This window comes from Molothrus aeneus, chromosome 13 (assembly GCF_037042795.1).
Source record: "Molothrus aeneus isolate 106 chromosome 13, BPBGC_Maene_1.0, whole genome shotgun sequence".
Lineage (NCBI taxonomy): Eukaryota > Metazoa > Chordata > Aves > Passeriformes > Icteridae > Molothrus > Molothrus aeneus.
The window spans coordinates 10,795,220-10,811,521 of NC_089658.1; the positions used below are offsets into that span (position 1 = coordinate 10,795,220).

The 16,302-nt window shown below is 43.4% G+C and overlaps 1 protein-coding gene across 3 annotated transcripts in view; it reads right to left on the reverse strand.

Moving 5' to 3' along the window:
• Positions 1–16,302, reverse strand: part of HOMER2 (homer scaffold protein 2) — a 57,092-nt gene that overhangs the window by 31,686 nt on the left and 9,104 nt on the right. For all 3 annotated transcript variants that reach the window (XM_066558732.1, XM_066558730.1, XM_066558731.1), the window contains exon 2: positions 2,845–3,001. In XM_066558732.1, the coding sequence (XP_066414829.1) occupies positions 2,845–3,001 (157 nt within the window). The remainder of the gene's footprint in view (positions 1–2,844; positions 3,002–16,302) is intronic.

The window sequence follows — 16,302 nt, forward strand, 5'->3', positions numbered from 1 at the left end:
GAAGGCTAGCTAAGAACAGAAAAGGAATGATAACAAAGGCTTGTGACTGACTGAGACAGTCCGGACAGCTGGACTGTGATTGGCCATTAATGAGAAACAACCACATGAGACCAGTCACAGATGCACCTGTTCCATTTCACAGCAGCAGATAATAATTGTTTACATTTCATTCCTGAGGCCTCTCAGCTTCTCAGGAGGAAAAAATCGTAAGGAAAGGATTTTTCAGAAAATATCATGGCTACAAATCCCCACCTTAAACCCACTGCTAAATCCTTCTGCTCCCCTCTGCCCTGTACCTCGGGGGTGTGGTGACAAGGGACAAGGAGGAGATGGGGACAGGCTCTGCCTGCTGGGAGAAGAGAGGATGGGACTGAAGGACAGGGCACTGCACAGGGTCTGGACCTTTGGGGACAGCAGCAGCTGCCTGAGGAAGCCACTCCTGCAGGATCACAGCCCATCAGGTCAGTGCTGCATCAGAAGGGAAGAACTCATCAGGGTGACACTGCCCAGCCTGCCCCTGCCCTGCCTCAGCAGAGCTCACAGCAGCTCCAAGCTGCTCCTCACGTGGCAGCTCAACACTGCCCAGGGTGACATGCTGAATGCTGCAAGTAAAATCAAGCTTATGCAACCAGGTGATAACCAATGCATAAGTGAAGCACCCTGTATTCTTGATCACTTCAAAATATTATCATTAGTATGTAATGTCAACATAAGGTAAAAAAAAGAACCCCAAATTAATCCAACATCTTCATACAAGTTGTATTTACCTGCAATTCCTCTGCAGGCCAATGTGAATCATATATATTTGTCTGAAATAAACTGGAACAGCCCCTTTGCAGAGCAGACAAGGATGGAGAGTTGTAGGAGATACACATCCTTCATCACTGCCTTCCTTCTAGGGCCAAGTCCCTTCATTTACTTGAGCTTCAGCTTTTCTGTCCTCAAAGCAGACATAACTTATGCCCACAGTGATGCTGTCACATTAATCCATCTGGTATTTGCCAACACACAGATGACTATTCTAATGAGATGTACAGAAAGCAGGACACCATCATCTGAAGCTGTCTATATTCTTCCTTACAGTTCTACCCAGTTTCATTTCTGCCTGGAAAAGTAGGTCAAAACACTAAACAATAGTTTGTTTGAAGGGAAAAATGCAACTTTTAACTTCTTTTGGCATAAACACCAGGTTTTTTTCCCCCCAATTAGCACTCTTAAAATGGACAGGCAGGGTCACAGGACTCTCCAGAGGTGAGCATGAAGGAAACATCTATTCTTGACCTGCTCCTTAACCAGCAAAGATTCAATACAAGAGGAATAATTCATGTGGCCAGCAATTGATTCTTGCTTGGGAAGCCCCAGGGGAGAATTCTAATCATGGCAAGCTCACCTTCTTCTGGGACACACTAAAACAGGGGACAGGGGGTGAATGTTCCTTCTGAGTGTCTCCTGAGCAGGTGGCAAAGCAAAGCTTGGGTGCCCAGCTTGTTCTCTGCACACCCTTTGCAGTTCTGGGCAGGACCTCTGGCTGTGGCCATACGCTGCCCCTGCAGCTCCCCCACCACACACAGTAATTACTCTGTTTTCATTAATTGGTCTTAATGCATGCATGCACAGCCACAAATCAAGCCAGCCACTGCTGTGAGTGCAGCAGCTTTGGCTTGGAAATTGCACTTGCCAGGGCTTGTAAAGCCACCAGCCCACCAGCAGAAGCAAATCTGGGGGGCTCAGCTTCCCCCAGCAGGTGCCAGGGGCTGTGTGTGCCTGCTGCAAACTGCAGCATTCCTGGGAATGAACTCATTGGCACGAACAGCTTCCTGATGGGGAGATATTAATGCTGTACTGGTGTCAATGAAACATTACCATCAATTAAAGCAGGCAGTATGGCAGATTTATAAGCCAATATGTAACCAAATATAGCACAGGAGATGTCTGGAAAAACAAGTATGTGAAATAGGCATGACAAATAGAAAAGCTTTATTAAGGGATGATTTCTGTGATCTCTATCTCCCAGAACAGTGATATTTTAACATCCTTATCCAAACAGGAACACAGATAAAAAGGCTGTAAACTCATCTTGTTACCCAGAAATGACTGATGATTTGTACATGAGCAAAATGGTTTCATTTCTACCTCTGACTGGGGTCTGCTAGGGGAAAGTTGTCACCCATCAAGTGACTTTGGAGGGACTAATCAGAGGCATAAATGTAGTTTGTAATAAAAACAGTTGTCTAGCAATCTATTCAGACCAATATTTGGATTCTTACAGCAAATACTTGAGCACACTCTCTGGTAATGCAAAACAAATTAATAAAAAAGGGTTGGGGGAAGAGCCTTCATGCCTAGCTTGTGACCTAAGGCTGATGAACTCCAGTGCCAAAGCTTAAGAATAGTAAGTACTAAATAGTTACTACTTTACTACTAAATTAAGTAGTAAATAGTTCAGCCAGGCAAAAGCAAAAATGCAGCTGACATTTACATTAAAAGCTATAGTCTTCATGCATCTGTCTCCTTGTTTCTTTTAAAAAAGAACATTTTTATCACTAAAAAGGCCTCAGCCTGATATAGGTGGCAGTTTCAGATACCATGCTACTGACTCAATTTGGACACTTAAAAGTTGTCAGCTCACTTATCAGGAAGTCAAACTCATCAGAAACAAAATCAACTAAGCAGGGCAAAATCACTTTTAGGGTGCCCTGTGTTTTTCCAATTATCACTACAAGTCTCCTTGATGGATTATATAAAAAAAGGAGTGTTTATAATATTTAATAAGTCCCAGTTGTGCTCAGGCAGGGCTGACAGTCCCACACTCTGCACAGACATGCACCAGGTACCAGCTCCTACCTTGGCTCCATCCACACTGATTATCCGATAGCTGTTCCTCGTGCTGTCATAGAAGTAGGAAACAGTTACAGCTTGCTTGCTGGCAGGAACCCAGTTCTTCTTCGTGCTGGGGTCAATTTGGAAGACATGGGCTCTGGTGGTGAAGATGGGCTGTTCTCTGGAATAGGGAGGGACAGCAGAAAGGGATGCGTGAGTGTGTGGAAGGTGCAATGTCCCAGCAGCCCCGCCCTGAGCCGGCACAGTGAAGGCACAAGGCAGAGAGCACCTGGCAATCCCCCAAAAGAAAAGACAGAGCAGTGACACTGCCCAGCCACACTCCAGCCCTGAGCACCTTTCCTTGGCACCACTAAGTGACATTCAGCACCCTAAAGTTACTGCCATAGCCCAAGAAACAACTGGCTTCTTTGTCCCCACGCTAAACGACCCCAGTACCCATCTATTCCTCAAAATACTTATTTCCAGGACAGGACATTCACATGCATTCTTTCTTTCTTTCCCCATCCACATATTTTGCCAAAAGCAGCGAGCCCCCACAGCTGGATTTGCCCCTGCTCAAATTCCTGTGAACTGCTACCCACAGCCAGGGCTCCTGTGTGGGTGCACCAAGGACCCCAGTGACATACAGGCATGGTATAATTACTGAAATATTCATCTCTCTCCTCAGAATCCCACTGTTCTGTGGATGTGCATGAAAATTTCATTAGATGCAAACCAGTCAATCAACCTGGGAAGTGAGGGGGGAAAAGAAACAGAACCAAACTCCAGTGTTGATAGAGATATTGCCTTTCAGCTCTCAGTGGGTGATGGAGCACCCCAGCACCCTGTTCCCAAACACCAGCCTTCCTCAGATGCTTCTTCTCCTCAAGAAGACTGTGCACACAATGGAGGGGTTTTGTTTTACCTTCAATGTGTGACCAAGCAAATCACACAGAAAAGCAGAGGACTCAGGACCGAAAGAACCACACGTGATACACACAAAGTCATCTAGGTTAAAGATCAGAATTAAGCCTTTCTTAAATGCCATAAAACTAAATTCACCACCAACCATACCCTTAATCCAAGTTTAGCAGTAGAAGTGAACTGCAAAGCAAACTCTGAGTTGTTATATTCATTTTCATGCTTTTGGTTTTTGAAAGCTCCATTATACAATGTTTTATATTAAGTGTACCACTCAGTATGTTCTTGTCACATACAAAACGTTACATCATGGATAGGTAATTGACAGAGTTACTACAGGATCCAAAACCAATGGTACTACAATGGAGCTTCCACCCAGAAATTTAAATTAAAATCAAGGGGAGTAAATTGGCAAATAACAAACAAATGAAGTGATTTAAGAGTACAATTATCTCAGGAAAGATGGGGTGAACTTGCAAAGCCCAGAAAGGCCTCAGGAGGGAGAAAATGAATGAGTGGTTTTCTTCTTGCAAGACTTACAAAGTTCTACATTTTTCCAGCGGCTTGCAGGTTTCTGGTCAGACAGCTGTGCTGAACCATGTAAAATACTTACTCAAAATAAATTGAAATTACAATGGGACTGTCATATTACAGCTGTCAAAGAGTAGCATTTGCTTCAGTTCTCCCTTATCAGTAACTTGCTGAAGCCAGCTCTCATTTCACAGGCCAATATCGATGCCATCCTCAGCTGGGTGGAAAGAAGGGGCAGGTTTCCTTAACATTTTAAATACTTTCCTTATCCATTACACAGGATTAGCATTGTAACACCTCCAGAGGCCATGGAGTTTGTCTGTAATAACAAATTCAAGGAGGGGAAGTTTCCCCCAGGCTGTTTACTCTCTTTAAAAATGTACACTCCTCAAGTGAAAAATAATTTTGGAAATTTTTTCGCCTTTAAAAAGTTCTATATTTTCAGTTGACTCTACTAAAACCAAGGTAGTACAACCCAATATTGTACTGTAAACGTTAGGAATTTTCCTCCATAAAAACCTATTCCACAAACAACTTTAATTCTGTTATATTATCTTAACTACACCAGAAAACCCAGTTAAAACTATGCCTGGCTGCTCTGCAGCAGGGGCAGTAAGCATATAAAGTAAATCTGGAGACAATAAAAGTAGAAAAGGCAAAGGCCCCACAATTTTCTATCTATTTGTTCAGGAATCTTGATTGAAGCTGCTGCTGTTGAAGCAGGAGCTGTACACATCCATCCAAGTGGATAAATCAATGGATAGTAAAGCTCAGGGCTGCAAATATCCATCTTTCCACTCATTCTTTCATTAAGTAAAGGCAAACCTGTTTTTAATCCTATGATTACCAACAACAGAAAAGCCCACCTGCATTTGTCTTTCTGTGTCACAGTGATAGCATGCTAGCTGATAAATTATTAAAAAATAAGAAAATGCAATGTGCAAACCTAAACATCTTAAATCATTTGAGGTAGCTGATCTGTTGATCTTTAGCTGGGACTCAGATTTGGAAGGGCCAGCTGGATGCTCCACATCCCTCTGGTCTTCCTGCCATAGGTGGCTCTACAGGTCAGCAAAGCCCCCAGACTGATTTCTGACTCCCTGAAGAAAGCACCCCCAGAACACAACCTCCTGGATTTCCAGGTGCTGCCTTATAATAATTAAAAAAAGAAGAAGCATTTCTGTGGCTTGGTGTGCCTTGCTGCAGTTCTGTGCCCCAAGGAGCCCAAAGAGCCCAGGATTCAGCACTGAGAGCTGGTGCCACCACGTTCCCACACCACAGCAGGATGGCAAAGCCACCAAACTGCAGACACAGCTCTAGCACAGGGGATACATCCACTGCATCCCAAACCCCTCTGACCACTGAAGCACACACAGGCAACTGTGAAACTGTGGCACTCAATTTTCAAGTGAAATGCAAAATTAGGTACTTTTAAAACCCTTCACCATGGTCCTACAAAGCTCCAAATTGAGAATGATTATTCTTACTCACTTGTAACTTTTCTACGTTCAAGAAAGCACTTTACTGCTAGAGGAATGACTTCATTTCCCAGGGTTCCTTTCCTTTTCATTTCATCAGAGGTTTATCAGCTTTTATGATAAACTAACAGCAATGCTAACCTGAGACTGCAGAGCACATTGTGCCTGGTTTGAGCCCTGTGAGCTGCTCCTTCTGTGTGCTGCCAGCTTGCCTGGGGAGCAGCAGCACTGCCAGCCGGGCTTGGACCCTCACATGAAGGCAAAGAGAATTTATGAATATTTAAAATCTCATGAATTTTAACCAAAGTTGTTAATGATTGATTAAATACTCTTTAAAAAAAAACCCAACTGTTTAAAAATCAATTTGACAGTAATATCCAGTGCTCAGAGTAAAGCTGCTTGAAAAGTCGAAGAGGAAAAGTAGAAAATCACACCTAATAATTCTTTATCTGGTAATATAATTTAAGACAGAAAATGCTTTTTCATTATTAAATCTGGCAAGCATGTTTTATAAATATAATTGCAATTTTCAAGTCATGGTTTAACACATTTTAGCCGACCTTTAATTTCTGTCCTTGCTTCATAAGAGCAAAATCTCAAGTAAAAAACCACCCTCCTCTAATGTCATTAACCTTTTCCAAAGAATTTAAAAGGCAAGCCACAAGATTCTCGAGCTAACTAAGTGCTTCACAGCTGTGTTAGATACAGTATCACTTTCTGGTTAATATACAACCATGCCAAATTTCACAAGTGTGTGACTAGCTGCAAGCCATGTGTTTTGTATTACTCTTCCTAATCAACAGCAATGAGCTCTCACTTAGGAAAAGTTCAAATTATTTAATTCAAATTTCCTTGTTTATCACTTGAATCATGAGCACAACCAGTGATTTAAATCACTTCAGCTGTAAAGAGTCCTTGTTGATGGCAGCCAGCATCCTCTGGGCTGTGGGATGCTGGTGGCTGAGGGAGCTGTGACACAGCGAGCTCCAGCTGGGTGGCACCTGGGATCCTGGAACCAGCTCCTGACCAGGCACTGATCAGTGAACACTTCTGTGCTACAGCAATCCTTTCTGCTAGTAAATAAAACAAATAAAACTCATGTGGGTGCCTGTGGGATCAGCACCCAGGCACGTTCAAATGCACCAAGTGCCCAGTGCACATCAGCTGGATGCACTGGCCATGAAGTAACTGGGACAAAATAATCTCTGTAGGATCTGGAACATCAAGTATATTTGTGACAGGAGCTCTGGTAGTCCACTGGAGGCAAAACCACTAATTACACATTTTTTAAAACTTTCACTAGCAGATCACTTAACATTTCCTTAACTTAATCCTTAGATAAGGATTTCTAAGTTTACTGCACAGGATTATTTGTGCTGTCTCCACACTAACTGTAGACAACTTTGCATTAACTGTCTAATTGCAATAAAAATATTTTTTTAAAGCACATGTCTTCATATATCTGCCATTTGGTGGAGGATGCACATGCCTGCAGAGATTTTGGAACATGGTGCTTCCTGCTACAGCCCAGCATCATGCACACATTGAGTTTATCATACCTGACAGTGCCAGCAGATCTGCAGTGATCTGCTGTAACAAGTATTAGATAATGAGGATCTCTCAAGAAAAAAAGAGTAGATGCAAATGCAAAATCCTATTTGTGACATATCCCCCATCACTGGTCACAATACAAAAATCTGTATTTGCTAAACACAACACGATAAAATTGGTGCCAATAGTTATTTGGATTGAACATTGCTACTACTGCCTGTACTGAAAATAATTAATCCTCTATGTACATGTATTGTAGTTTGCAGTGCCATTTGTATTTATTCAGATCATGGATGGAGATTTTTCTCCTATTTGAAATACTCATCTTGATGAAAGTCCAGGCAAGTTATGATGCCTAAAAATTACCTGTGAAAATAGTTTACCTACCTGTAACTCTACTCACTTGTATATACATGCACATCTCAAACTTTGAAAAACAACCAGCCCCTCTCCTCAAAACACCAAAATCAAAAAAAGGCAGGGCTGTGATGAAGACAGAGCTGCTGTGGGGAGAAGTTGCAGTTCATGGTGTCACACACAGCAATTAGCACAGTGGCTGGAGTTTATACACAATATTAATCTTTGCTCCAAGCAAAAATTAGAGTTCATTATCCTCCAACCTGTTACCTCTAGGCATTCAACACTTGTGCCATCTTGGATCAAATCTTTTCAGAAAAAAAGAACCACACAAATGCTTCTTAAATCATTTGCAAATCATTCTTAATGATGACCAAGGATGAAGTTAAAGGACCCCTTCTGACCTCACTGCACACACTCCAGGCAAGACAAGCATCCCCCTGTGCTACAAACCAAGCAAATTCAGCAGTCTCAGCCCAGTGCCTGAGATCCTGGCACCTCAACACCCATCAGTGCCAGCACAGTGGCCTGGGCCCACTCAGCATGGGCAGCACACAGAGCTGGGGAGAGGCAGACACTAAATCTGTGCCATTCTGGGATGTGGCAGCAGCAGACTGGCGTTAGGAGAGCAGGCAGTTCATTCCCTTCCCAAATGCCATATGCCAATGAATCCAGGTCACTCAGATCCCATCAGCTGCCACAGGCAGGCTCTGGTGCTGGCTGCCAGGACACACAACCAGCACAGCAATGAGAGCCTGCTGCAACTTGCAAGGGTGCAAAACTCAGCATGAGGAGAGCAGGTGGGTAATGGCTCCATTTTACACCTGAGGAAACAGCCTTGGAGAGCGAGATGGCATCCCAGGATAACAGAGCCACCAGCAAGCCTGAAATAGAATTCATCACCTCCCCTCCTCTCTGCAGCTCTGCTCTCACTGTCATTGCAGGGTAGTTTTATACCACATCTACCCAGGGCAGTTTTTGGCTGTGTGAATTCAAAAGGCTAAATCAACAGCTGAGTATTCAGCACTCAACAAAAAAGAATAATAGTCTGTCCAGAGCAGAGAGAAGCTCTCAGAGCATTGACAGCTGCTCCTCCACACTATGCAGGAAGGTGGGATGGGTGCCTGCAAAGCACCAGCCTGCAGCTCCCACTGCTCCTGCAGGGCAAACAATCCTTCCTCCTCACACTTATTTCCACAGCAAAAATGACTTGTAAGGATGGAGACATAACCCTGAGCAGTGCAGGGCTGAGAGAGGGGGAGGATTTACTATCAGTTGTAAAAGGGAGTGGGAGAACTGGCCTGGAGTGATGGGCTGGGCTAGCAATGGGCAATTGCACCCAGGTTTTGCTGCTCTTTAGTCTCTGTATAAAAAAACCCAAAAATTATGCAGGCACCTCTAAAAGTGCCATTGTCAGTACCAGCCAGTTAAGCCCTGTGCTCCCAGGTGGAATTCCCTCCCAAAGTGGTGGAAGGTACTTCTGGAAAACCCTGGCTGCTGAAACAAAAGTTACACTGCCCCTAAAAGAGATAGAATGAGAAAAAAACAGCTGTTTTAAAAATAAAATTTACTCAAAGTCCTTCCTTTCGGTCTTGAAATTCCTATTTTACAGGCAGACCAAGCTCCTCATGATGTGGTTGAAGTGCTGAATCTGGCAGCAGTGTTAATCAAGAGCAAGGTCATGCAACTCATTCAAATATCCAGTCATGATTCTCTTGTGCCCAATTGATATTAAATTTGATATCAACTCACCTGCAGAAATATATGAAATTTGTGCAAAAAATCCATCTTTTTAGCTCCCCTCATTTACAGGCATTATTATTTCAACAGAATATAATTAGCAAAAGTGCTTCTTGCATTTTTAGGGAACATAATAGTTCCAGTTACTTAGGCAAAAAAAAAAATTAGAATAAAAGTAGCTAGCTAAAGAACTGTCTGTTAAAAGCACAGACATCAATTAAACTAATTTTTGATTCGCAGCTCAGTAAATCCAAAAAGAACAAATCTTCAGGAAAAAAGCTCTCAGCATGAAAATCATTGTAACTTCTGTGAGGTCTCACAACACCACTGCACCTTTACCAAGCCAATATCCAAATTAAAAGGCTTATCTTGGGCACTGAGGAAGCTCACACTTTATTTTGGGATCATCTCCAGAGGTCTATTAACCTTTCAAGACACTGTGAATAAACTCTCATACACAAGTGACAGAAACTGAGAGGACCCTGATCTAATCCTCCATAGGTAAGGTTACTTATTGGAAAAAACCAAGTTGAGGCACATGTGTATGAAACTGGTGGTGTAACTGATCATTTCAGAGGTTTTTTTCTAAGAAGACATTTAAAGGGGATCCATAAATCTGCACCTCAGTAATGTTACCACCCTCCCTTTGGCAAAGGTGTGAATTCAAACTCTGCAAATAGGAAAAAATACTTGTACTGTGTACAGCCAGCAACTCTCCCACCCTCGTGACAATGAAGCTGGATCAGCACATGAACAGCCCCCCAAGGCCATCCCATTGCTCTGGATTGGTTAAAAATTACATCCTCTGCATTCACCCCAGCTCCAGTGGAGTTAATGCTTTCAGCACAGCCTCCTCTGCAGCACAATGCTGGCATTGTAATATTTCAGGGAGAAATGCCATTGTAAATTGCAAGTGCAAACCCTGGAGTGGAGAGAGCAGGTCTCAGGAGCAGGAGCACGTTCCCTCCCTTCCCTGCAGTCTCCACCCTGGCACAGACCAAGGGCACAAGGGGATGGCCCAGATGCTATCCCAGCTCTGGATCATGGCATGCCTGCATGCACCAAGGTCCACCCCGTGCAGCTGGCCTTGGGAAGGAATTTATTTTGCCTTTATAAACAAGCAGAAAATTCCTTCAATGCAGTAGTGGAATCTTTATTACCACTTTTAATACTTTGTACTTCTGCATGGCAGAGGGCTCAGGATACTTTGAGGTTGTATGGGCTATTTCATGTCTATTTACAAAATGAAGAGAGCAAATGTCAGAGGATATATGATCAAAACACACCCTACCAACAAACAGAAGACTGGAGTGAGACCATGTGTGTGCATGTAAAACCCACTGACACCACCAGGGCAGCATCTTTATGACTTTTTTCTCCTCCCATGCTATAGGAATTTGCATGGCTGATGAGGATATCTTCACACAAAGCAATCTGGAAAGCTGATTTCAATCAGTGGCGTAATCAAAGCCTCGGTATTGCAAAATAATATGATTAAACACTCCATTATTTCAAACAGCACAGCACTAAGCAAATCCTTGGAGGGGAGTGCTTTTGTGCACTAATCCATGCATGTAATTATTGATATGCTTTCCCATGCCCTATTCAAATGCTCTCCCCTGAGGCTTTTCTTCCACTTACACTAGGGGAGGAAAAAAAAAAGCCAATCAGTTCAGTTTAAAGAACAAGTTGTATAACTCTTTTTGATCTGCTGCCTGAAGGATCAAATAAGGAATTCTACCAGCTGTAAGGTCAGAAGCAAACGATAGGGCTCTGCTTGCCCTGGTGGCCACCACCACGTGGCAGCAGCAGGGGCAGGACAGGGCTGTGCCCTGTGCTGGGACACGCTGCCACCCTGGGCTGGCAACACCCTCAGCTCTGAGCACTGCAAGGAAAAGGGTGCCAACAGATGGCTTAATGCAAGGCTGCACGGCTTTAATGGAACTTAAGGATGTAAAAATTAAAAGCAATTAAAGGCTAAGCAATTTGCTCTGTGAGAGATTAGAAGGATGCAAAGCAATGCCCACACTGGGTTTTCAGTGCAGGTGTTGACTTGCCTGTGCTGAGAACACCACCAGGCTGGCAACAGCACTGCCACGTTAAAATGGGTTTGATCTTACCAGCCTCCTTCTAGAGCAGATCATGCAAAGGACAGAAAATCACCAAATGTGGTCAAGAGCACCAAAGCCAGTATATTAAAAACAGGAAAGAGAGGTTCCAGTGCAAGCACAGCCCCTGTGTTCACAGAGAACCCAGAGCAAGGTGCTGGGCACAAAGAGGCACAGCTAGAGCCAGCCCCAGTCCCCACTCAGTGCAGCTTACATCAGACAACCTGAAAAGAAGCAGATTCCCATTTTCTGGTGATTTTAATAGACTAACAGAATTATTAAAAGCAGGCAGAGTGCTTTGGCTGCTGCTTGCACACAGGCAGGAGCTCTCTCAGCAACTGGGGGACACAGCTCCTGGAACTGTGGATTTCCTAGCAGCCAATAAGGGAACAGAATGACACATTTCTTCTGCTGCAAGTTAAAAATACAAAGGAAATTTCAAACATTTAGAAGCTAACATTATTCACTTTGATCTTTAAAAATATAACACCATCTGTAGCCGTCAGATTTACAGTACAGATCTCAGATATGTACATTATTTGTTGGTATAAAAAAGCTGTCAGCAGCCCCAGTGCAAAAGTGAGGATCCTCTGGCAATCTCCTGAGTTTCAGAGAGAACTACTAACCTGAAAAACTCAACCATCAGGTTATTCATGGGCAACACAGGATCTACAAAACCAAAAAAACACCACTTCCCTTGCCACAAACCCCACAAAACTAAATCCCTGCAACCTGCTTGCACTGCAAAGTGCAATATATTTGCAAATATATATTTGCAGGTGGTATTGGGGGGAACTTACCCCAGACCTTCCTGAACCTCAACAGCCACCTATTTCTGATCCCTATAGACCTGCTCCCTGGCACTCCTGATTTCTGCATGTCAATGCCTCCAACCTTGTAGGCTATGCAAAGGTTATACAAAATGTGAGGTATGAAAGGATTTAATTTCAAGTATCAGCATTTTTCATGCTATGCAGGTCCCACAACTACAGTTAAAAAGCAAATACAACAAAAAATTGTATTTTCCTGTCAGCAGAGTCTCAAAAATTAGTGTGGGCTGGCTGAAAATTTGTAGAATAAACAAAACATAGCACACATGCCTTTTATAAACTTATTATGCAAGATGAGTTTGGGTAATATGCAAAACCAAATAAAACATTCAAATTATTTTCTTGATATGCATTAGCTATTCCAAATTTAACCCCGGTTTTAAGGAGGTGACAGTCCTGAGGGGCCAGGCTAGGACACAGGCCAGGGGAGAGATTGGCAAGAGCAGTCAAAAGTCAGAACTCTTTAAATGTCAGATCATTAATAGTTTTAAAACCAAAAGGCCTTGACCTTTTAAAAAAATATATTCACTCTGCTGAAAAACTCTCTTCTTGCTTTTCTGAAGTCAAACAAGAAACCCTGGAAATTAATTCTTACCTGTATAATGCTAATGATGACTTTTCTCATGTTTGTAGTATTCAGCTTTTTGTGCCTCAGAAATTAATACAACAGGAGAGGACATAATATTTTTTATTGCCTGTGATATACTCTGTCCTGCTGGTATTTTTTGATTGAAAGACTGCACTTAAATCTGGCTTTGCCTTATGAAATTAAGGTCTACTAGACATTAAAAAATCCAATTAGTGCTACAAAAATTAAGGCATATCATTTCCTCAGTCTCATTTTTACTAATATAGACTTTTTCCCTTTCTGTCAAGGGTGAAGGACACAGCTGAATGATGGGATTTTTTCCATCTCATTTATATATTGATGTAATAAGGGCAGACAGGTAGGGCTAGGCAAGTGCTGATTCTGTCAGCAGCCCAAGTTGCCAGGACTGTGAATATTGTCACTTATAGATTGATAAATGGACTACATGGACTAATTGTATTCCAGCGTCTCTGGACAGATGGCAAATCTTACAGCCATATGGTGATTATTTCCACTGAGCTGAAAGTATATTAACACTTACCAAATGTTTAAAATGATGAGATGGTCTAAAATAATTTTTCTGTGAACGTGGATAAAAACAAAGGGCCAGCAGGGCGGGCAGGCTGGGGCTGGGCTCCCTCCCAGGGCTCCAGGGGATATTGATGGAGCTGGCTGTGTGCTGGCCCAGGGCTCTGGGAGCACAGGGTGCTCATTCAGCTGCTCTGCATGGCCCCTGATCATGCCACTCTTCCAGCACTGAGATGCACTCTTCCTTTTCCTGGTACTTCTCATTCCTGCTCTTCCCTCGGGCTGAAGAGATACTGAAGTTTTTGTCCCACTTTTAAAGGTAGCCATATAGCCAGCCCTGCCCCCTGAAAATCTAGTGGAGGACTGCCCAAACCCTGATCACAGATCTCTGGAGCAGGACTGACTCAGCAATGGGCACCTGCAGCCCAAAAAGCCAACCATGTTCTGGGTCATCCCAAGAACAGGTCACAGGAGGTGATTCTGCCCTTCTCCTTGCTCTTGTGAGACCCACCTGGTCTGGGTCTCTCAGTGTAAGAAGGATGTGAAGCTGTTGGAGTGAGTCCAAAGGAGGACACACAGATGATGAGAGGGATGGAGCACCTCTCAACTGGAGACAGGTTGGAAGAGTTCAGTTTTCAGCCTTTCAGTACCTAAAGGGCTGCAAAAGAGCTGGAGAAGGATTTTTTACAAGGACATGTAGTGAAAGAATAAGGGGAACGGCTTAAAACAGAAAGAGGACAAGTTTAGATTGGATAGGGAGAAATTCTTCCCTCTGAGGATGGTGAGGCACTGGCATAGGTTGCCCAGAGAGGTTGTGGCTGCCCCATCCCTGAAAGTGTTCAAGGCCAGGCTGGATGGGGCTTTGAGCAACCTTGTCTAGTGGAAGGTTAGATGGGAAGGTTAGAACTAGATGATCTTTAAAGCACCTTCCAACCCAAACCATTCTGTGATTATACATGCACTAAATGCATTTTGCCATCCCCATGTGTGCTCCCAAAAGAGAAATCAACCAGGAGGGGACAGAACCACTCCCCAGCAATGCTGTGAAACAAACCAAAGCAGCTGAACAGTGACCAGAGGCTCACCCTGCTCACTGCCAACCATTTTCCATAGCAAAGTTCTGCAGTGCTGCCTCAGTGGCTCAGTGTGTTCCCAGCTGCCCATGGAACACACCAGGCTGCTACACATCCCTTTTATGAGCTATGAATCCACCCTTCAGAACAATGAATCCACCCTTCAGAACACACCAGGCTGCTACACATCCCTTTTATGAGCTATGAATCCACCCTTCAGAACAATGGGAGAATACACACAGGAGACCTGATCCTCTTCTGCTCTGGGTTACTGCTTATTTATACCAAACAAATGCGAGCAAAATCAGCTCAAATTCTCCACAGATGTTTTTGCTGGAATAATAAACCCGTATCACACAAATTAAATGATTTTTTGCTTTGCTTCCAGAACAAAATTCTGAACATTTGTTTGTTTTAAAATAGGATTGAAAATAATGTTTTGTGTTCTGCAGTAATTTGTTTTGAATGCACTTTCATGATAGGAAAGTCCTTGCTAGTGGAAACAGCCATCTCCCTTGCTGGGGGTAAAAAAAGTTCAGGTATCAGTTTTCCCTATTTGCCATCAGTAAAATACAGCAAGTCAAGAGCTGGAAACTGCACTCTTCACAGTCCCTGTGATCTAAAATTAATGCCTGGTGTTGGTATGCAGAATGGATCAAGTACTTGCTCACCCACTGAGGACAAGGTGCCAACTGGTGAGAAATTCTTACTATACTTTTCACACATTCACACTTTAGCACCCGAAGTATTAAACCGACTTCATTTTTAAGGCCTCTTCCGCAGGTCTCACTAAACACAGGTTCTTTAAGAAAGCTTTACTACCCCTGAAGGCAGCAAAAGAATGTATCAGCTGCCCATTTCCCCCTAGACAACGCAGACCAGCCCTGTGTTTTTCCATGTGCCTCCCTGCCAGCACTGACCCGGGTCTGGAGCTGCTGCCACCCTGGGCTCCAGCCAGGCTGTGCCCCAGGCAGCAGCTCCAACCTCACTACAGGGCAAGGAGAAGTGCCAAAAAGGAGATGGGAAAAGAAAAGAAAGAGGGAAAAACTAACTTTACTCCAAGGTGCAAAGTCTGGACCACCTGTCTAACTCACAGAAATCAGCTGTTCTTTAGTGGAATAACAGCACTGAACTATCCCAAATCATTCTCAGCAGTTGTGTGTCTGTTTTATCTTCTGGCCAATAATTCAGAGGTCATCCTGCAAAGCAGCTGATCAGCATAAACTCTTTCCAGTACAACCTCGTGTCACTTGTGCTAATTTAACAGTTATTGGGAAGGGTGCTGGAGATCACTGCAATATTACTTTGGTATTTCACAAGAGAAGCTGCACAGAGTTGCACAATATTGCTCTCCCTCCAAAGGACAAGGATGCCAATTCATAAGGCAGGGAGGAAAGACCAAGCAGGGAATGCAAAGTGGATTAGATATTTTGATTCCTTTCCAAACTCTAAGCTTAAAATATAAAAAACTTTGGCAACTTCTCCCCCATAGAATTTGAAATGCTAATTTCTAACTCAATGGAGAAAAGTTCTCGCAAAGATCTGAACAATACCTATGCAGGATTATTACTCTGTGGCTCAAAAATTCATAACAGACCTTCCCTGTGGAGGGAAAAGCAGGTAACCAGAACCACAGGAGAGGTGTTTACCCCAGGCCTGGGTCCAGCTGATGAGGGAAGCTGTCCCTGCAGCTCTCTGCAAAACCACAGGCTCTGCAGAAAAGCCTGGGGAGGAAAAGCAGGGCGAGAGAGATTGCTAGGAGAACCAGGCTGCACA